At 39.7% G+C, this 22,433-nt stretch overlaps 2 protein-coding genes across 5 annotated transcripts in view; both read left to right on the top strand.

The window, feature by feature from the left end:
• The first annotated feature begins 1,553 nt into the window (after nt 1-1,553).
• Nucleotides 1,554-18,235, top strand: spint1a (serine peptidase inhibitor, Kunitz type 1 a). Of its 3 annotated transcripts, none has more exons than XM_064326046.1 (11): nt 1,554-1,709; nt 2,201-2,671; nt 3,773-3,936; nt 4,360-4,501; nt 13,583-13,753; nt 14,891-14,938; nt 15,451-15,582; nt 15,809-15,859; nt 15,981-16,151; nt 16,367-16,426; nt 16,657-18,235. In XM_064326046.1, the coding sequence occupies exons 2-11, from the start codon at nt 2,257-2,259 to the stop codon at nt 16,842-16,844; spliced, it is 1,542 nt and encodes a 513-aa protein (XP_064182116.1). In that variant the 5' UTR covers nt 1,554-1,709; nt 2,201-2,256; the 3' UTR covers nt 16,845-18,235. The 3 variants fall into 3 exon arrangements, with proteins under 3 accessions (XP_064182116.1, XP_064182107.1, XP_064182126.1); XM_064326037.1 differs by lacking the exon at nt 1,554-1,709 and adding an exon at nt 1,716-1,861; XM_064326056.1 differs by lacking the exon at nt 1,554-1,709 and adding an exon at nt 1,716-1,861 and having other exon boundaries at nt 14,894-14,938.
• A 2,157-nt stretch (nt 18,236-20,392) lies between these two features.
• LOC135250121 (pleckstrin homology domain-containing family G member 3) overlaps nt 20,393-22,433 on the top strand; it is a 69,682-nt gene continuing 67,641 nt past the window's right edge. Inside the window, exon 1 of one of the 2 annotated variants that reach the window (XM_064326121.1) lies at nt 20,393-20,797. The gene's annotated coding sequence lies outside the window, so the exon portion shown is untranslated. The remainder of the gene's footprint in view (nt 20,798-22,433) is intronic. The other variant, XM_064326129.1, reaches the window with a different exon arrangement.

Genomic DNA, 22,433 nt, shown 5'->3' on the forward strand with positions numbered 1-22,433 from the left:
GTCATATTTCAATTCAGGGTATGCATAATAGCCTACCTCACTGTAACTGTAACTTACGCAAGAATATTTAAAATGGCTTTATTATTTATCCTATAATATACCATTTCTCAGCAAGATGCATATATCTTCTTTACCTCATGGCAGAATTTCTCTACCACAAAATCAATGTATTTAACTCCCTCGAAGCTCTGTGAGATATATAGATGCATTTCAACTGAGATTACTAAAACATGAAGCAACTGGCACAACAGACTTGAATTACTTTAGAGCTAAAATGCTTGCAAGTTGTGCGAGTGACTTGGGTTCACAGAAATCATTCTGTTACAGGGCTCAATAGAAATAGATTATAGTCACCCATAACCTAATCACAACGATCAGATCATTGTAAAGCACAAAATCAAAAACAATTGTCATTTTATTTTAATGGTGCTTCCATTACCATTGTATGGTAGAACAACTGCTAAAATAAGTATGTATTCTCTGAGGTTAACTAAATCATCACTCCTGATACATGCATCTGAAAAATACTCCCATGTTATTGTTCTTTATTCACAACACTAATTAGGCAGTATCACCGGCATGCATTGCCTTGACCACTATTTTGGAAACAGTTTGTGACATCATATTGGGATTTCCCTCAAATATGGACCAGCTTGCAGAAGAGTACCATTACTTTAAAATGCTTTCAAAAAGATTCCAACTGTACTTTTCATGTGTACACAGTGCAGGGTTTAATTGCTTACACAGTAACAGATACAAGCTTACAAGATTGTTATGTTTTTCTTATAGCCATGTAACTGACATAGAGCTCACAATGGGCAAGTGGAAATGCTTTTTATCAACTCACATAACTTTTAATGTGGGTAGTGAGTTGCCACTTTCGTCCATAGGAAGCAATGACTTTTGGGAGAGGGCTAATACTGATATAACTTGTGAAATCAGGGACAAAGAATTTAAATACTAATCACAAAGCAGACGAGTTAACTTTTTCATTTCGTGTAGTGTGGCTCAAAGCATGAGTCATTGATAGCGTGATACCAGACCACAAGCAGAGAGAGCCAAACATACTGTATATATGAAATGGGTAATAGTCTATGTCCTATCTAAGCAATGGCGGTCCAAAGATTGTTGACTGAATCTAATGTACGTCACACTATTTTCTCCATACTGTCCTCAGCTTGGTATTTTCTATATTGTATCCCGGATATGAATAAAATCGTTTGCTGCAGACTGTACGTTAAGTCAATGTATTCAGTATGCGGCTGCCCCCATGTGGTGGCCCAATGTTTAGGTGTATGTCGACCGGTTTTGTGAAAGGTGTCCGCATCTATGCAAACTTGTAATATATCTGAAATAAAAATTTATATTAATGAGGCGATTGCATTTAATACAAATATAACGTCTTAGTTGTGAACTTATAAACAATTTTAGGTTATAGGCTTTTTCGTAACACCCACATGCTTTAGCATATTTGTCAAGTTTGTGACATATTATAGCCTACCCGCCCCATTATTTTTTTTTTCTTCTTCATTTATCACGCACACATACCAACACAAACCAACAAGAGTGCATCTTCAGGAAGCCCTACTAGAAGCTGCGTGCATTCACAGGCGAAGCACTTAGAAGTTAGATGGTTCACACACCCTGCCCCTCTACGTCATCACGCCTGTTTGTTCTCGACTACAATTTCACTTCCTGAGAATTTACAGGTAACTTGTCGACGCACACCTGAGAAACAAAAAGGGTTAAATTGTTTACTTCACATTTCTAACGAAGGGAAACCCCTAAAACGGTGGTGATTTTGGTGTCGTGAGAAACTCGGCCTTATTTGTTTTAAAACGAGAAGTTGAAGTACGGAACGGTAGGTTATTAGAAGGGCGTTTGTAAGTGATTTTAACTGGTGTGTACCGATTCGTTTTGTTACACGTTTTAATATGATATTCGCATTGTGATCGATGTCGTTTGCCTATTTTGTTTTTATTTTTAAGAAAGGGAAATACGTTCGTACGTCCCTACTGAAAATATTCATTAGATTGTAATCAAGTAGCCAAAAACAATCATAAACAAGCCATTATTAAATCATTCGTAATTTGTACCCTACTTCATTTGTGACACGGCCAGGTAGTTATAGCTTCTGGTAATTTTTGTAATCCTCAATTGTTTGTCTGTCTGTTTTTTTTTTTGTTTTTTTTAAAAACAGGAACCCAAGGGAGAAGTTTGAAGAAGGGGTCTGTAAAGTTGTTCGTTTGCTTTAGGATGACTTCTTTTCGGATCGGATTGCTATTGGGCTCTTCGCTGTTGCTCCACACTTTGTGCATGGTGCGCGCCCAGGCCGATTCCTTCGGGGAACAATGTTTGGAGAGCTTCAAAAAGGGGAAAGAAGGCTTTGTTCTGGATACAGATGATTCTGTGAAAGAAGGGGCCGTGTTCATTGCTTCCCCAACTGTCCATCGGATGAAAGACTGCGTGCGCTCTTGCTGCAAAGATCCCACATGTAATTTAGCTTTGATGGAAGATGGGGAGGAAGAAGGCTTGATCAAAGCTTGCTTTCTATTCAGTTGCCTGTACAAGAAAAAATATGTTTGCAAGTTTGTGAAGAAAAAAGGCTTCAATAATTATATCTTAAGCTCTGTTTTCGATCATTACCTAGAACGTCCACACACCATTCCCAGTAAGTCATTTTTTATTTACTGTATTTGCCTAATATCCGATTATATGTAAACTAACCCATGCCTTGGCCTACCTTTAGAACTGACGTCATTACATGTACGGACGCATAATGCTGTTCTTTGATAAGGAGTTTTAGGGGAACCCTTTTAAAATGGAGCCCTACAATCTACATAGTTAAAAAAAAAAATATCGTGAACAGTATAGATACCAATAATTATCTTTGTTGAAGTTGCATAGTGAAGTACATCATGTTCGCGATGAGATCGTAATGATTGGAGACTGAGGGAGAAATTCTACGCGGCCTATCAGATGTAGGCTAGGTGGACAAATCATAGCTCCAAAAATCGATAGTCGTCGATTCGTTGTTTACGTGCCGTCGGACACATTTTTACATGTACCAATGTATCTGGTGTATGGCACATGCAAATAAGCAGCGGGTTTGACTTATTGCCGAAGAGCACGTGATCTGTGTGCTCTTTTGGGGAGTGCGAATCCATTTGGCCTGGAGCGCAGAATCCTCGTGCAAGTCCAGACACGTTACATTTCATTAAATGTCATTTTCGCAGTTTGAAATTTCATTTTTCTTCCTCTTTCGTTTACTTTCATATTTGATCGTTCGTATCCCCCATGGTAACGATGTTTTATGGCAAGTGAACGGTTACGCAGTTCTGTGATTACTGGCAGTTATTTTCCATTGTGTAATTCCAGTTGTATTGCCTGCACGACCACATTTTCCTCTGGAGGACAACGGTTCTCCTTGAAGAGAGCAGGAAAGGTCCAATCAGAATTGAAAATTTACATGGTTTGTCTGGGCTGTCATATGGAGAGCTTGCTTATACCTCAGTATTATAAACAGAAATGGAAGCTGAAAATAAGGTGCTCAAGTTACTACAACATTTATTGACTTGTTACCTGTAATCCAGACAGTGTGCAGTTCTTCTTGCCTTGTTTGAGGTGGCATGGTTGCTGAGGGCTTTCCTATTCTCAGGGGAAAATAAGTGACTACATGTGCATATACTTTTTTGAATTTCTGTTTTGAAATCGGGAAAGGAAACCATGTTTATATGAACAAGGAGTGTGATTGCAGTTTGCCTTCTCACAGGTGATGATGATGATGATAAACCTCCGGTCGCTAACGCAGGGCAGGACAGGGTGGTCCAGCCTCAGGAATCAGTGACATTGGATGGCATTGAGAGTAAAGATGACAAGAAGATTGACAGTTATGTGTGGCGCCTGGTCAAAGGGAGTACCTGGGCTGTCATAGAGGTCGGTATAAGGGATGGAGCAAGGGCATGGTCACCAATATGGTTCACACTGGTTCTTCTGTAAAAAGCTACTCTCTGGCTTGCATTCGCAAATGATACTTGGTTGTTTGAACAATATTTTTTGCTAATTCTGACAAATAGAGCTTATCATTTTCTGAAAAAAAGACTATTGACTTCTTTTAGTTCTGTGGGAGAAATGGGATTTGTGTTTCCTCCACCATGTCATTCAGCTGTTTACTGCTTTTTTTTTTTAATTCAAGGCTTTATTTTTAGCATTTTAGCATAACATCTATTTGATGCTAATGTTCCACATTGAGAGAATTCCAGAGTTGTTTGTTCCTGAAAAGTCATACAACAAAATTGTTGTGTACTACATGATTGGTAAAAATGTAAATGGGTTTTGTTTTCTTTCCTTCTTCCCTAGAAAACAAACTTTGCAGACCAAGTTATAGTATCCAATCTGTCTTCTGGGGTTTACAAGTTTCAGCTGACCGTCACTGACACTGCTGGTCAGTCAGACACTGCAGAGGTCACTATCCTGGTCCTTACCCCTGAGCAGTCTGAGGGTAAGTATTTACTCTCATGAGAAATTTGGCTGAATTTACCTGAAGGGTACTTGGATATTTGGTCATTTTTCTGCAATGGTAAACTCGATCCACAGTGACCAGTTGAAACGGTTTGCTTTCATAGCGGAAAATCTGTCCCAAAATTCAGTTCAAGCCCTGTGAAGTGTGACATGAATTCCTTTTACTTCAGCAGAGCTATGCATGTCATTTACTGATCCTTCCCAAACTGTCAGAAAAATTGTGGGGGCTATACCGTTATACTTTTTATTAACAAAAATATGTAGCTAAAACAAATCCGTTTTTTTTCTTCTTGCATTCCTTGTCATTCCACTGCCAATGTCACCAGTTTTCCTTTTTTTTTTATCCACACCAGCAAATGGTGTTGCCAACAGCAACAGGCCCACAGTCTTGTGAACATCCATTTCATGAGGTGGAAATACTTTCAGCTCAATATTAAATCTCATGAGTCAGTTATGTACAACATTTTGGCCTTGTCTGGAAAAGTATTCCAGGTTTCATTGCTTAATTTCTTCATGTCAGATAAGTTCAGTCAAGCAGCTCTCTGCACTCTAGTGCCAAATCAAAAGTGATTTGAAAAGTCCCAAGGAATTTTCACTTGACTTATTTTCACTTGTCATAACTTATTGTTACCTCAAATGGACGACAGTTATATTAGGGCCTTACAATAACGTGAAAAGTTAATTGACTTTGACTTTTGGCAAACCATTTAATACAAATAGCAATGTCCAAATAGCAATGTCCTGTTGATGTGCCTTGTCCTGCATTGTCCGGCTTGATGGAATGGCTGTCTGGGCTGTGTGTCTCAGAAATGTCTAAATCAGCTCTTCAAATCAGCTCTACCAGCTATCTGGATTTTGGGAGCCTAAAAAAGTTCATGCGTATCTGGCTCTCGGTCAAAACTTTTGTCTTAACAAAAAAGGTTGGCTCTCGTGAATGGAGGAAAATGACCTGATCTGGTAACAAAGTCTTGCACATGCTGTTATGGAGAATGCATCCTGCCCTATGTGCTGAGGCCAGATTGGGCCTTTTCTTTTATTTTCTCTATTTTACATTACATTACATTACAGGCATTTAGCAGACGCTCTTATCCAGAGCGACTTACACAACTTTTACATAGTATCCATTTTATACAGCTGGATATATACTGAAGCAATTTTGGTTAAGTACCTTGCTCAAGGGTACAACGGCAGTGCCCTACCCGGGAATCGAACCTGCGACCTTTCGGTTACAAGCCCAGTTCCTTACCCACTGTGCTACACTCCGTCCGTATCTATTTCCAATGATATTGACCACAGGTTAGATATCCCACACAAATCAAAGATGAAATTAATTCCCAGTACATTCTAGGAGCATTTATGAGCACACAAAAAGAATCTCCGATGGCTAGTGGGTCACACAGTGGGTCTTGGGCAGTTCAGAGACTATTTCAAATTGTATTGTGGCCTGCTACAATAGAAATGTATTGATGTTGAGTGTGCTTCCTTTGGTGCTCTTGTTCCATAAGCCCTCTTTGGGTTTGGTTTCATATTCTTTGCTAAAGATGATAAGCAGTGCTTATAACAGGAGCCATATTAACGTCAACATTAATAATAAAATGTCCTGAAAAATGTAACATTGGCACTGTTGTGAAACACCAGTATTACACAGTTTTTTTTCCTCAGACTCCGGTTAGATCTTGATAAATCTTTAAAAAAAAAAAAAAAAACTCAGCAATTCGCACACAGAATAAGTGGTAGTTGACATTAGTTGGATTCTCAGAGATTTGTTTGCAGAAGTGTGAAATATGATACATGCCTTCTCTTGCTGTTCAACCACTTCCCTTTGTCTCACATGATATGTGCCTATAGGAGCATTATTCCCTGGTAAACTAGAACAGCTGCAGAGTTCGTTGTGCATGCTACAAAATAGAGATTTATGGTAATTTATTTGAGTCTGCTTTTTCCTGACTGTGCACAGGGCTTGACAATGCCACCTGCCTGACCAGTGTTTTCTCAGAGCGTTGGGCCAGTCATTTTTGTTTTAGTGCCCTGATCTGCAAGTTGGAAAAGAAATACCTGAAATATATTTTTTTTGACTGTGAAATGGGGAAATGCTGTGTTCGTGATTAAGCATGCAGAATGCTGACGGTTTGGTGGCACTAGACACGCAACTTTTTGTTGGTGCAGTTTCGCTCCGAGTGTGTTCACAATGGTTCTCTGTGGTTGCCCACAAGGGCACTGTGCTCTAAATTGAGAAATGATGCAAATTCCAGTAACACACACAAAAAGCTATAACGAACCAATGGGAACGTACTGAAAGAGAAGAAATATACATACATTTCTTTTATTGATAAGCAGTTGAAAAATTGAAAAAAGTTAAATGAAAATGAACTGTGTATTACTAGTTGTTTGTGTCTGAATTATAGACATGCCTGAATGAGAATACTAAATTGGCAGCATCAAAACCTAGTGATTTGCAAATGGGCCAGTAGTTTCAGTGTGCGAGCCAGTAACTTTGAAAAACCACTGGCCCTGATGGCCAGTGGACAATTGACCTGACTGCAGCTTGCATTCCATTTCTTCAGTGATTTCAAATGTCTGCCAGTAGACCTGTTTTCACCTAGATGTTGGGATTTGTTTGTAAATTAAGGGTTATCCCAAAATTTGGGCCGTTGATTGGATTTCAGATTTTTGCCATTCTTGTATAAGACCTGACGTAGGTCTAAAGGAAGGGTATTTTCTATATTGGAGATTGTCAGTTCTTTAGAATATTATCGTCACATTGGGATTCATGGGATTTGAATGTGCTTGTATACTGCACTATAGCGGAACAGTATAGCTGAAACGTTTGCCGATAAAAATTCTCTGGGTGCAAAACGTTCTCATAGAAACCACTAGAATTACTGAGCCTGGGTTGTTGAAGTGACTGCATACTTTCAGGACTGGTTTCAAATTGTATTTGTTGCAATGAAGCGCTCATCGGTAAATCCGTCATTTCTCGGCCTCTTAACTGCTTCAAATACTTTGAATGTGGTATGGCATGCATACGGGTGTTCATCAACACTTTTTCTGTTTTTGGAAGCATTCCAAAGACCAAGCTGACTTATCCACTATAAAAAGTTTCTATTGCTTAGTTTACATCATCCTGTTGAGACTACTGGTGCAAACTCTTAAACTGTCCAAATCAGCATTTTATTATGTTGAAAAGCTTGCAGTTCACCTTTGAACCTACCTAATTGAAGATCATATTTGTGTCATAGCCACCCACAGATGAAAATTGTCTGGATCTCCTTTGACTATATGGTGTAATTAAATGCCACAATATTTTGTTTGTCAACATGCACTTCTCTCTCATTGCGAGCACCGTGTTGATAGTTTTTTTTTTTTTAACAATAGGTTCTTTAAGGGTCTGTTTGTGAATCACCAAAAGGAGTTTCACAGAAAAGTAATACATTGTAGTGTACATTTTTTCAAATGCAGTTTATCTCTAATGGATGTTTGCAACACGTATGTCTGAAGGTCAGGAAATCAGCTCTCAGGCTTGCACCTGTGTAATATATATAGCACAGGCCACAAGAATTAGGCTACCTGTGGTTTGTTTAATAAAAACTTCCGGTAGAGAAGAATTCAGTTAATATGTACGCATTTAATGAGTAACACACCAATGTATAAACATTTCTAAAGTTTTCTACTTACAATAACACAAAGATTAGTTTTACTTACAAAAAAAAAAGAAAGAAAGAAAAAAGAATCTTAGACACAACTTTCCTCGAAATAGCCTCCTTTGGATTTAATTACAATTAAACTAATTATTGGACATCTATCCAATCGTTTTGCAAAGTGGGAGGTAGAGCGGTAATGATATTGAGTGAAATCTTATCTACCTTAAGTTTTATTAAAACCTCAGGTAGCCCAATGCCATTAGTCTTTAGTGCAAGTAAAATAGGCACTAAGGTTGCAGGAAATATGGCAAAGTGCGGGGCTAATTAGCATATTGTAGAAAGGTTATTCCCAGTGATACATTGCAAAGGAGCATAAGATTCCCAGGTGCTGTGTTTCTATACACTCAGGAGGGTCCAACTGATGGGCTGTAATGTTAACGTGTTGTCTAGCAAAAGAAACTGTTGTAAAACTGCACCACAACTACAGGTAGCCTTATGCTTTTGGCCTGTACTGTGTGACATGAGCACACTCACAGGAACGCACACACACGCAGGCACACGGATACAAATGCGCACACACACACTCACACTCACAGTGTACAGGGTTAAAGTATTAGGCGACCTGTGAGTAACCAGTTTCCCTGACTACAGTGAAATGGCGACTATGATCTGCTGGTCTAAAAGGATGTGTATCTGTGAAAAAGCCCTTGCTATGTGCTGTTAGGAAGAAGAAAAGACTCCAATAGGGCAAGCATCGTCAAAGCTGGACCAAGAAAGATGGAGCCCACTGGAGTATTTTCTTGTTAAAAGGACGTAGCAAGGGCTTTTTCTTTTCTTTTTTTTTTTGCAGACCAGCAGATCATAGTCAGACCATAGTTTCACTGTAGTCTGGGAAACTGGTGGCCTAATACTTTTGGCCTGTACTGTGTGTATGTGCGTATATGTGTGTGTGTATGTTTGTATGTATGGGCATATACATGTATAATACATAATACATTCATATATAAAGTTTAATGCTTGGCTAAACAGGAGGTTTTCACTTAATTGCATTATTTTGCTGTCCAGTATGCTCTCTTTAATCAAAACAAACACAAACATCAGTGGGCTATCATGATTGTAATTCACTGTGAGGATACTGGACTAAAGCATATTCCTCTCCAACAAATCCTAGCGATGCAGGGAGCCATCTCAACACAGTTCCTCTTCAAAATAGTGCTGTGATCATGCAGTTACAGATTGCCTCAGCACTGGGGGAAAAAGTGGACTGGGTGGGAAAAAAAACACAGTTCCTGCAGCAGATTCCCCTGGTTATTATCGGTAATGTTGCCTTTAAGAATTTTCCATTTCAAATCTTACCTATAATGGTTCGTTGTTTTGCTTGAGTCTGATTACAGCCTTTTAGACTTCAGTTTAAATGGTTTACTAGTGTTTAGATGTGTATATTGATCATCGTATTCACCTCTTACCGTAAACGACTGAATAAAAATGGTTGCATATATTATCCTGTATTTCAGCTGAAAGGTTCTTTTGGAGAGCTTCTATGCACAAACATGTGGTTACAATGGTTACTCAAAATAACTTCACTTAGAAACAGTCAAACCACTTGGTTTTTTCCTCTGGTGTAGCTCATTGCTTCAAAGAGGCACACAAGCTTCCTCTTCACAACGGTTCTCGGACGGGTATAGGATTATAAAATACCATAAGCTTCAACCTGGGGTTTCAATTTCAGCCCTCCTTTTGGGAAGGGGACTGCCTTGTTATTTCTTTTGTTATATCTAGTAGTGTTACTGATTGAGACAGGGTTTTTTTGCATCAAAATGTGAATAGTCTAAGGTTTAAAACTATATAGGGGATATAGCGCTGAACGTCGAATCAGTCATTTCAGACAATGTTATTTTTAGATGCCAGCGTCTAATTTCATGGTCATTTGGCTATTCGGGATTAATAAGTGTTGGCTAGTGTAGGCAATGGCTGTAAAATTGTTGTCAGCTAGTGTCGACGCAAATTCACCTCATCATTTCCGATGTTGGGTGGGTGGAGTCAGCAAGGATTTATTGGGCTGATTCAGGAGGAAAAGCTGACTGGAGGTGCAATTGGCAGTTCCAAGATATAAAAAAAAAAGAGTCATCAATCCTCTGTCCTTCCTGTCGTTTCATTTGGCATTCTTGCGTAACTTCGTCTGAAATCAACAACCCTGTCGTTGTTGAACTGATGCATGTCCTCAGTGTTTACTGAAAGCAAAGGCGCACAGATTCATTGGTCAGCTCTTCACGGCCCATCACATTCTCTGTCCCTGCCGGTTCCCAGCCCATCCAGATATACTGCACATCTGAGATATCTGCACTGGTCCTGTGTGAATTTGTTTCAGGGTTCACCTTCAGAAAATTCTTATGTTCTAGATCTTCGGGTTCAAATAAAGGTGTGGCCATTTTAGATGGCGACTAATGACAACCGTTTCAGAGAAAAAAACAACTGAAATTATGAGTTTGAGTTTCCCCTTTGTTTTTTGGAAATATCTCTCTTCATCGTTTGGGAAAAGGTCCGCTGCATGTATGTTTGCAACTGAGTAATATTGTCTAGAACTTCAAGTAAAAAAAAAAAAAAAAAAAAAAGTTTAACCAAAAGCGTAATGGCTAGAGCGTATGGTAAAATTCTTGAATTGATAGAAGATGAGTAATGGCCACTCTGGTATCGTTATATGAAACCAAACATGTTCAGCAAAGTACTGAATTCCATGGTATCTACATCTACATTGTTTTAAAGATCACAAAGAGCTGAAAAGATTGTGCATGATAGGTTCTAAGTGGTGGCCATTTGAACGTGCTTCCTGTCTCTTGAAGGTGAATGAACATTTAAGAATGTTACAAAGGTCGACCCTTTCAAATGGTGTGTTTTTATTCTCTCTTTCGCTCCGTCATGTTTCCTCCTGTTTTGTGACCAGTGATTGCCAGTGAGCAATGGCCAACTCATTGTTTAAGGCTTTTTGAAAGGGTTCTGGTGTTCTTTTGTGCCATTGGTTTAATTTAATGGCTAGCCTATAAACAATACCCAGGTGTAACTGAATAGAGACTTCTAAATGATATGGATTAGCCAAATCAACAGATTATTAATCCTGAACTTGTCTGAACTCGTATTTCTGAAACAGAACTGAGGGATACTCGCCATTCCCCAGTTAGTTTCAGCTTAAACAGGAAGTGGCTGTATCAGGTAGTCATCTTTTTTTTTTACTCCTCCCACTCTTCGAAACTGGTTTGCCTAGTTTCAGGAGTGACTCGAGTTTCACAAACAAGGACAAGCGCATTCATGGCCTGATAGTGTTGCACAATACATCCACGTATAAAGTAACTGATGGAAAAAAACTGTCCCAGAATATCCTTTCATATAAAATCTCTGCATTCTTTCCAACATTGGCCGTTTCGTTTAGATCAAATAGTTCAAGCCTTACAATGTGGTCAGTCGTAACGCACTGTCCAGTTATTCATTAACGCGTCTTTTCTCTCTGCGTAGTCAGGAATCGTTTACTATAGAGCCAGGAAGGCCATGCCATTTGACTGTGTTTGACTTGAATTTGGTTCCTGCTGGCTGCTTTGTGGTTATGCTTAAGACTGAAAGAGCTCCAGGTCACAGTTCCAAGTTCGTTTAACACCTCCGCGGTAAAAACCTTTGATCTCTCAAGCAGGGATCTTGTGTGGGCCGTTGAAGGCTGGTGGAAAAAAATAGCTCTTATTTTTATAATCCTTCCTGTATTCCAATAATTGCCAATGACCTAATCCTACACTGGAAATTTATATGTTTTGATTTTTAATATCTCTACTAGAAAGAAAGTTCCATTCCATATAATGCTGCATGTATCAACATTCAGTGTATTGACTGAATGAATTGAAATTGATTAATGTAGATCGCCAACACCTGTAAACTGATTGAAGGGAGGATTGATCCAGGGTCATATGTTTGCCTGTTTACATGTTGTCTTGTGAATGGTCAGTTTGCTATTTGCATATAGTCAGTCTCCCAAGCGTGGCAGATTCCTGTTCTTGGAAAATCGACCATGGTTTTCTTGGAAATTGGTGTAACATTAAATTTAACATTTGAATTTTAGCTGCCATCCTTTTAGCTGGCATCCTTTACAAACTATGGCCTATCTGCATATAAGCAACTCGTTTGCTTATGTGAGCGAATAGAATGACATCTTGTTTTAAAACCAGCTTGCTGGAACTTTCAAACCAATAGCTATGAGTCTGAGAAGTATTATGAACGTATTCCATTATTATAGTCGTACGTATATATCCTTGAGAACCAAAATGAGTGGAACGATTTGATAGTGTCAAGTGCCTTTATGGCTTTTGCATTCAGTATACCATGCTATCCAATTATATTTGTCTTTGATTAAACTTCTCTTATACATAAATGTGTCAGTGATGGGCATAACCTCTAAGCAGAGCTCCGTTGGCTGAAAGACGCTCTTGCTTCACCTGTATCTCTCGCATGCCAGTGTTTGTGGACATGTCCACCTGTCCTAGCTGCAGTAGTCATGGACAGAGAAGGGCACAGAAAAGTACTGCAAACCAAGAGCTGTCAATGACAAGGCTGCATTTCAATGCATTCTGTAAACACAAGATCGGGTGAACATAAACATAACAAGCTGGGAGGATTTGAAATTCCACTGCTCCTCACTGCTGTCAGTGACATTCAGTGCATTTATTGCTCTTAAGTATAATTTGGATGAACGTGTTTGCATCTGAAACTGAAATCTATACAGAACATTTCTGTGTGTTGGTGTGTCTGGGAGCGCAGATTAGCACTGTTCAGAGGCCTGCAGTCTGTCCATATTTCTGGATTTGTTAGGCCTGCTGCACCCTCTCCCATTCGTTCCTTAATGCCATCACATCTCTGGCACTGTATCTGTGTACAGTTGATTTGGAGGATATTCAACCAACATGAGCACCAGAGCTTGAAATTATAACTTGATCACCTATTGCACAGCAGTGAAATGGGAGCATAATTTGTTACTGCTGTAGTCTTTCACATTTCGGTGGTACTTTCTGCTCTTTCACAACACGCTGCATCAGAAGCTGAAGTTTTTTGTTGTATTATTTTTTAAAGTAATGGGGTGCATTGCAGCTGTGAATTCCCCAGTTTGTTAGCAGAAGCAGTGGGAGGGCCTGGAGGTTTCCTCGTTTATCATTCAGAGTGTGCACTTCCTCTCTTGAGGCGCAGAACCACAGATGGTACCGCGAGCTCGATCGATCTCGCTCGACGGTAAGCGCAAGCGGTGATTTTTCACTCCAGTCGAATGCATCTGTTGATAATGTGTAGCCATCGCGTTAGAACCAAGCCCAGGGAGTTTCGCGTTTGTTCGGTTTTCCTGTTCTGTCACCAGTCTCATGAGCGTGTCTCCCCCCCACCCCCACCCCCCCCAGATCACTGCTTGGCGCCCAAGAAGGTGGGCCCCTGCCGTGGCTCCTTCCAACGCTGGCACTACAATGCTGTCACCGAGCGCTGCGAGACGTTTGTGTTCGGTGGCTGCAAGGAGAACATGAACAATTACCTGAGTGAGGAGGAGTGCACCAAAGCCTGCGATGGGGTGTCAGGTACGAGGCGTCTCTAACCGCTTTGCCCAAGAAGGACATTTGCACATTTTCTCCATTGCAAATTTCACAAGCGTTTACTTGAAAGCTAAGCTTTCGGTCAAGGGCCTTCGTTAGAGCTTAAATACACACACGTGCACAAAACGTTTATACACCTATCATCGTGCCTATGAGGGGAGGGTCACTCATTATGGAAAACAGCTGAGGTAATCAGCTTCATACTAGACATCTCAGGTCCGGTATAAAACTTCTAGAAGTTTTAACAAAAGAATTGGTGAACACAAGCAGTACTGGATGAAAATATGAGAACTATCCTGTCGCTGTCATTTCAGCGAATGCTCCCATAGTGTCTCTTCTCTCTGTTTCTTGGGTATAGAGGCTATGCATCTACATAGTCTACATTTGGACACAAAACTCTTGTCAGAGGGAATTATTTTCAATCTTTACTCCTGATACTCTACAGCATTGAGGTCTCAATGACAAATTTGATATGAAAGTGAAATTGAAGTGGTTTTGTACCTCCTCTATTTTAGAAAATAGACAATCCTGCTATCATGATGGCCCTACCTGATATCCCTTTCAGGTTGTCCACTTGTTTTTAGAGGAGAAAATAGTTTTTCGATTAAGTTTTCATTTTTGTCATTGTTGGTGTTTACTGTTGTTCATGTGGAATTTTAAAATGTGAATCTGTATTTGTTTTCTTAACAAATGTGAGTCACTTTGAAACGTAATGAGAAAATAAAATCGAAATGGGGGGGGGGGGGGGGACTTAATATGAAGCTGATTACCGCAGCTGTTTTCCATAATGAATGACCCACCCCTCGTAGGCACGATAGTAAGTTATACATTTTTGCGCACCTGCGTGTTTTTAAGTGCTGACGAAGCTCTCAAATAAACGCTTGTGAAATGCGTGTCCTCCTTGAATTTATTGTTTTGCCTTCAGCACTTTTTCTGAACATTTCTGAGTGTGCCGTAGTTCTCCATCTACATACACTCTATGAACCAAGGTTTTTTTTGGAGGGGCGGGGAGGGAGGTGGGGTGAACCTCACAGACGTGTCGCTTAGCTGTAAGCAGCGATGTGAAGACTAGATGTGACATCATGACATTTTCTAACTGAAAACTTTGGTTTGCTTCTCCAGCAGTTACGCCTCCGGATATTTCTGGCAGAATGCTCCCCCAACCTGAAGGTGAGACATTACAGTGGCAGTCCTATTAACTGCCGGGGATGATGGATTTGCACTGGATCCGCTCCCCAGCGTCAGTGATCATTTATCGATTGAACATATCTTATTTCTGTTCGCCTTGTCTCAGCATAAATGTATCTGAAGACATTAATGCAAACATTAACGTATTCTATTTAATCATTTTAATAGTAGCTGTCCTGTCCAAAGCGATTTCCTTGGCTAACCCTTTACATTTATGCAGCTGTCTATGTAACCATCATTTCTATTGGATGTCCTTACTCAAGATATCCTTGGCCCCCCACCAGTTGTCTCCAGCTATAATTGTAGTTCCTTAATTGCTTAGCCACATTTCATTCCAGACTATGGCTGGGATCACTGCTGCTTTCCATGTTCCACTGCTGTACGAGAGTATTACAACTGTCTGTCTGTGTCAATGTCTGTTGTTTGTCTGTGTGTGTGTGTGTGCGCGTGTGTATATGTGTATGCGTGTGTTTCTGTGTGTGTGTGTCACACAGGGGAGGTGTGCGGTGCCGAATGTGGGTTGGACCAGTTCACTTGCTCCAATGGCTGCTGTATTGACAAAGCGCTGGAGTGTGACAAGACCCCGCAGTGCAGCGATGGGTCTGACGAGGATTCCTGTGTGAACAGTGAGGACAGCACACAGTTTATCCTGTTACACTGCCATGACCAGACTAAACCTTCCAGCCCTGTCCTCCATTCAGAAAAATAATGTGCTCAATGGACACATCAAGTAACTTAGCACACATCAAGTAACTGGGGCCTCAAAATGTCTAAGGCTGGAAATACCTGGTTTTCATTTCATCACTGTTTTATTCAAAAGTGAAACTAAAGGCATTTTTTTCCTTCTCTTAGTGGATGAGAAATTCAGGATTCTGCTGGATATTCCTGTGGATGAACAGAAAGGTAGGTTTTGTCTCTGACACGGGTCCTGTAATTCCACCAATCTTTGGTTTGAGTCACAGAAACTCCTCCAGCTCTACCGGCTGCTGTCCTCAGTGTCCGTCTCTCTGGCTTTGCCCCACAGTCCGCTGCACTGAGCCCCCCAGGACCGGTCCCTGCCGGGCCAGCATGACCAAGTGGTACTACGACCCCTTGGAGAGGAAGTGCTTCCGCTTCAACTACGGCGGCTGCGATGGGAACGAGAACAAGTTTGAGGACGAGAATCCATGTTTGAAGGCCTGCAAATCTGTAACAGGTCCGGTCTGGCGCTCGTACACATTCTTTTTGGTAATATTCAGTACACATAAAGGACACGTTGGTAAACTGAAAACACGCTCTTCTGTATTTGTGGTTTATATTGCCGGTCAAACTCAGTGATGTAAGTAGGTGTGACTGAAAGGCTACACCTGGCTACTTTGAACACAGCAGTTGTGTAGGCCTGGCCATGATGTGCGATGTATCTGTGTGCAGAAAAGGACGTCTTTGCCAGGGGAGCCTTCGAATACCAGGAGGACCAGAAGAGTCAAGCAGGTGAGCAATTTTGCTTCTGTGTTTTTCTTTTGTGAAAACTCGATTATCTTCAGACTTGTAACTTTGTTTTTATTTATTTCATCTGTAACCCCCTAATTTCTTTTCTTCTATAATTTTCACAATGTCATAGAAAACGTCAGGATTGGCTGTAGTTGTACAAAGGGAAATGGCATAGGTGTTGCTGTGTGAAGTGTAGTAAACACAGCCCGTTTGTTTGGTGTGTTGTTCAGGCACTGTCGCGATTGCTGTGCTGCTGGGCGTGGCCATCCTGATCTTGCTGGCGATCCTGGGCTACTGCTTCCTGAAGGGCAGGAAGGAGCAGCAGCGGTCCCAGCGCATGGCGGTCAATGGCTCCCAGGTGTCAACCATGGAGGATACGCAGCGCCTGGTGTACAACAGCACCACCAAGCCCATCTGAGACCGTGTCCACTTCAGCACACTGTGTTGCTGAACAACAAGCAGCCAGAGACACACAGGCATACACATACACACACATACACACACACACAAACACGCGCGCACACATACGCGCAAACACACACACACACACACACACACGTGCCCATACGCATACACATACGCACACATATATACACACACACACGTACGCATGCAAGCACGCGCGTGAATTCAGAGACAAAGCTGTACCTTTTAACATTTCTGCCTGCTTGCGTCTATAAATTTTGAACTTTTTAGGGAGAGGATTGACAGACATTCTGTTTTTGTACAGACATATGGCAACATCACTCTGACGTGTAGAAGTACACGCATAAAAAATTTTCTAAATTTGTTTGCTACATGCTTGGCAGCATGACTGAGGCAACGACAAGTCCTCCAAATACAAAGGAATGTGACCACTGATTATTGTTCTTCTTAATCCTGATGATTTTTGTCACAAAATCCCTTGATATAGAAAACCAGGTGGTTGACCATAAAATTTGTTCTCAGGGTGAAGCTGTCTCATGGGTAAAAACCTTCCAGTTCCGACATGGGTCAGTTTCGAATGATTCATGCAAATGGATTTCTAAATGCCGAATTAAAAGAACTACCAGCTTTAAGATTCGGCAACTACCAATTCATAATTTGTTTTTATTGCTTAAAGTTAATCAGGTTATTTTTAATATAGTTTGTGTTGCTGAAAAAAAGTGTAAATAATATCGTTTTGTCTAGTGGTTGAGGAAAGAGGAAAGTGTGATGTTTATTGGGTGTCTGTTGTAAAATAGATTTTCATTTAATGAGTGTTGGAAATGCATATACAAATGTAGTTGTGAATGAACCCTTGATGTTGGTGGGTTACATAGTTTATACTACTTAAACATAATGTGCTCATTCCAGCTAGCAGACTGCCAGAATTGTCTTAAAATGTTTGTATATAGTTTTTATATCCTCGTTTAGACATGCTACTTCAAAACATGAAACCCAACAGTTTAAAATTAATAAAAAGTATGTGACCGTATAAAACATGATTTGCGTGTTTGTGTAGACACTTGGAGTGAGTGCTTCCTGACCTTCATGCTTCGGTTTCTTGGAATCCAGGATGATTTCTGTCCAAATTATTCTCATCACTGAATTTTTGAAACCCTAGAGTTCAATGGAGTGTTCAGTTACAGTCCTTGCCCAGTGTTGGATTTAACCAAATTGTAAATGGCCAGAAATGCTGGTAGTATGTCATAAATGTCCCTGACATTTTTTTGAAAATGTTTTTTTGTTTTTTTTAACCTAATGTAAAAAGTGTTTGTCCTCTGAGTTACTAATTCTTATAATGGAAAATGTACGTGTATCATACTATAAAACACCAACTTGAAGAAATGTATGATTGTTTTATTTTTCCTTTCCAAAATGTAATATTTTAATAACTTCATATCAGTGTTATGAACAGCTTCCTTGATTATATTCTTTTGCGTTAATTTACTACAATATTTCTATTATCTTTTTGTCCTCCCCCTCAATGAACTCCACACCAAACATCACATTTTGGAGTAACTGGAAGATAAGACAGGGTTGGTTCAAGGTTGGTTTCTCCACCAGTAGGTGGCACCATTGCAAAACTTTTAACAAGGATTTCACAGGTATTTAAAATTAAGTAGGTCATTTTGTACTGATAGAAAAAAAGGCTCATGCCAATTTTGTCTTTAAAAAAAATAATTTTTTGGATCAGGACAAGGATAGTTTATAGCAAATGCTGTAATATTTCCAGTTAAGCCTTTTTTTTAACTTGTTAGGACTTGCTTTATGGCGTATGTTTTTAAGAAAATAGGGAGAAACGGGAATACTTACTAGATGACTGCAATAAATTGGCTGTGAAATTGAGTTATTAAAACCAGAAGAAAGTTTCGCATTTACAAACATGCACAGAGACACTGTTTTAGGTTCATCCTGCTGCTTGGAAGGTTTCTTTTGATGTATGGCCTGTAAGTTCATATTGTATGTATGTGTTCACTTTGGTTTTCCCATCTCCAAAGTTTTTGGTGTGAGAGGGTGGGCAATGTTTTAGAAATTATTTTCACATGGGCTCTTAGTCGTATTTAACCCTGTTTTAATATTGTAAACTTGAGTAAAATGTATGGAGATTGAGTGACTGAATTTACAATAAGTTATTGGTTTATTTTGGCAACATGACGCATGGTGCCATGCGCAGTTCAGTATGATTACCTTTCACACCTCAAACTATACTTCTATGAAAATTACGCATACCTTGAATCACTGAATAAACTACAGGACTGCCTACTGTCACGCGTCTGCAGTGAGACTCTTGCTTTCACCGCTCAAGAAATCTCACGCCAGACCTACGTCACGTAACCCCCCGGTACGCGATCGCAATCCCTTCCCATCTCGCAGTCTTCAGCTCTCACCTGGTTCATGAAACAGTCTAACTGAAGCTTTGACCAAAGTTTGGGTGGCTGTCTTGCTGATGCGTTATAACAGGGTGTGCTTGGCGAATCCGTACAGGCTCATACTTGCGACTTGTACCTTGGCAAATATGTTGCGTTTATGGGTCACGCCTATTATTCATTTTCACTAACGGAAAAGAACAAGTATAATTCATCTTGTTCCTTGACAGAAAAATTAAATTTATCCGATAAGTTCAAAGTTAAGCATGCAAATAAGTAGCCTACCAAAGGAAGGTACTTTTTTATTCTCTCTGAGAATGGTTGAAAAATGAGGCTATGCCCACACCCGCGCAACATGCGAAAATATAGTTGCAGGTAATAGTTAGCCTAGATGAGCGCGGGGAATAAAAGATGATCCGTTAAGACAAGAGTAACCTATCTGAAAGCGTCGGATAATAGGCTACTATATGTAATAATAAATAAAAGTTATGCTTGTTGGAATTCCTACGCCCACTAACGCACACGAGAATCATAAACATGATTGATGGGTGTCGGACTGAGCGAAAATTAATTGTACTCATGTTTCGGCTGCTGCTGTTTCAACTCTATTTCCCTATCAAACATTCGGAGTTTGTTTACTCACATTAGAAATTTTGCTGTTGTTTCATCCAAATAGGTTTGTAAACTTAGTATCAGACCATGCTGTCAAGTAGAAAACGTTTTTTTTTTTCTTCTTTTCTTTCGTGTCTACTGTAGGCACGAGTTGTTCATATGACCAAACGTAAACACTGAAAAATACACTGTAGCCTAATGATAACTGTTGCAGTAGGTTAAAAGATACACACACTGGCTACATGTACTGTGGGCTACGAATAACTTGCTAAACTTGCTGGCAAGTAGGGCTAAGCAGTAGCCATACACAATATATGCACGCAGGACAAAATAGGACATTACGGCTGGTTACTAATATGTGGGGACCTAAACTAACGTATAGACATTTCCCTTTATATTGTGACACCAAAACTTGCTCGGAAAATTGGTATTGTGTAATATCTTGTCCGAACAAATACCTAGGCTAGTTGCTCAGCCAGTTTTAAAAAATGCAGCGGAAAGATTTTTATCAACTTGACAAAGGCTTCCTGTAGGCTGTGCGAATCCGGCGGTTTCTTAAATAATTCCTATGGACTGTACAGAACTGTATAGAAAGAGAAGATTTCAATCCCGTCGGACCGACTTACAAATGTAAAATAGATGCTTCCATCAAAGGTCGCTATTTGAATGCTGAAAAAAGTTACATTTTCGACGCAGGCGCAAAGGAGGTGTTGCCTTTGAGTATTACTTGTAGTTCCACACTAAAGCTATCGCCACTAGTTTAGGACAGTGCAGAGGCAACTGTATCCACATTGTGCGGAATTAAATGGTAGGTGGAGGATTTGTTTTCTAAGGAGTGGTATAAAGGGAACATACCGAATGTGCTCGATATCACTTTGGTCTTCGCCGCTGATTCTTTGGTAACAGGAAGCCTCTACGCAAGAATTTTGTAAGTAGAATGACAAAAAATTCATTTAATTGATTATGTTGCAGTGTGATCGAGACAGATAATAAGTTTACTTTTCGCGAATATTTGCGGGAGTTATTCATTCAAATCTGCCTGTCATAGGAAGTCGAGATGGGAGCACTGAGGAATTATGTTTGAATTTGTTTTTAACCAATCAACTCGGTTTGGATCGGTACGCTGCGCTAGTAGGTTAGCCTACTGCAGTTTTTGAGAATGTCAAATTGTTTATAGTAAGCTATTAAAAGAACGGTTTAATGTTTCTAAATCTGTATTTTAAAAAATGTAAAAAAAAATAAATAAATACAATGTCACTGTACGATGCAATAGCATTCCCGACGCTAGTATCTTAAATTGGTTAGGCTATATGGAGGTCTAGTTACTTTGAAAGTATAAATTTATGGCGAGCAGGATCTGTGGCTACTTGATAACAGTACTTAAAGTGCCGTTTACTGTGCAGCGATTGCGTTTGTGTGGATTGTGCTATAGGCACATGGCTTTATAGGACAGGCCACTGAAGTTCAGATTGTTTATTGTGAATTGATGCAACAAACGTTTGTTTGTTTGGTGTTTCGAATGAAAAGTATTAGTGAAAATCAAAATATTTGAAATACAGTATTGTAGTCCGTTTTGTATACGCAAGGCTAGTTTTTGTAGTTGATCTGTCTACGGATCATCTACAAAATGGTGCATAGACAGAATACTATTTTAAATTCTATGTTGGTTTTACTTGCACAGTTCCACAACTTAAATTCTGGTGTCATGCACGTAAGGAGGCACGTAAGGTGAAGTGCCGTCTCTCCACCCTTTGACTAATCAGCTACCTGTGTGTCTTTCTAGTTTGTTTGATCAGGAAATATTTAATTTGACCGCACACCAGAAGCTATTTATAATAATAATAATAATAATAATTATTATTATTATTATTATTATTATTATGGGTTATCTGATACTGATTTGATAAGCTAGTCATTCATGATTGCTAAAATTGTTTAATTGTAATAGACACTGAAATTGGGGTATTCATTTTTATTTGGAGGAGGCACCTGCCTAAGTACTTAAAATCTGTGTTAAAGGAGTCTTATCTGTGCTTCTCAGTCAGTTTGCAGGATAGGCCTGGATGGGTGGGTGATCTGTCCATATGTAGTTCTGACTTTTAAAGTAATCCTATTTATGAAGAAAGAGCAGCAATTATGATATTTGTTGCATTTTAAAAGTGAGGGAGTTTTGTAAGATTCACATTATAATTTACTGAAGCAGATTGATCACTGCCCTTCATCAGACAATTCCAAATCAAGCAGCTGTCTGTCTAGTCCCTGTAGTTAAAAATTAAACTTATGTTAATGTAGATAATAAATAAAATGTAGCCCACATGCAAAAGCAAAAATGCAAATGTATGTAAATAAACTGATGCTGTAGGAGACAAGCACAACATGGTAAGCTTGGCATGCCACTCCAGTATGATTGGGGTCAACTTGGGGACAAGACCCCCATTTTCCCCACTTTTAATTGCAAAGGTCTTTTTTGGTCATGTGATCTTAACCTGGCCTTTCTCACCACAGCTGGTTCTCAAGATGCTGTTTCTGTCTCAATATTTATATGTGCAGCATTCATTGTTTGA

This window comes from Anguilla rostrata, chromosome 1 (assembly GCF_018555375.3).
Source record: "Anguilla rostrata isolate EN2019 chromosome 1, ASM1855537v3, whole genome shotgun sequence".
Classification (NCBI taxonomy): Eukaryota; Metazoa; Chordata; class Actinopteri; order Anguilliformes; family Anguillidae; genus Anguilla; species Anguilla rostrata.

What these genes read in the sequence shown, in the direction of transcription:
- spint1a (XM_064326046.1), top strand. Translation starts at nt 2,257, where the DNA reads ATGACTTCTTTTCGGATCGGATTGCTATTGGGCTCTTCGCTGTTGCTC. An exon ending in ACGTCCACACACCATTCCCA is followed by an intron (nt 2,672 to 3,772) that starts GTAAGTCATTTT and finishes GCCTTCTCACAG; the next exon opens with GTGATGATGATGATGATAAA. An exon ending in AGCCTGCGATGGGGTGTCAG is followed by an intron (nt 13,754 to 14,890) that starts GTACGAGGCGTC and finishes TTGCTTCTCCAG; the next exon opens with CAGTTACGCCTCCGGATATT.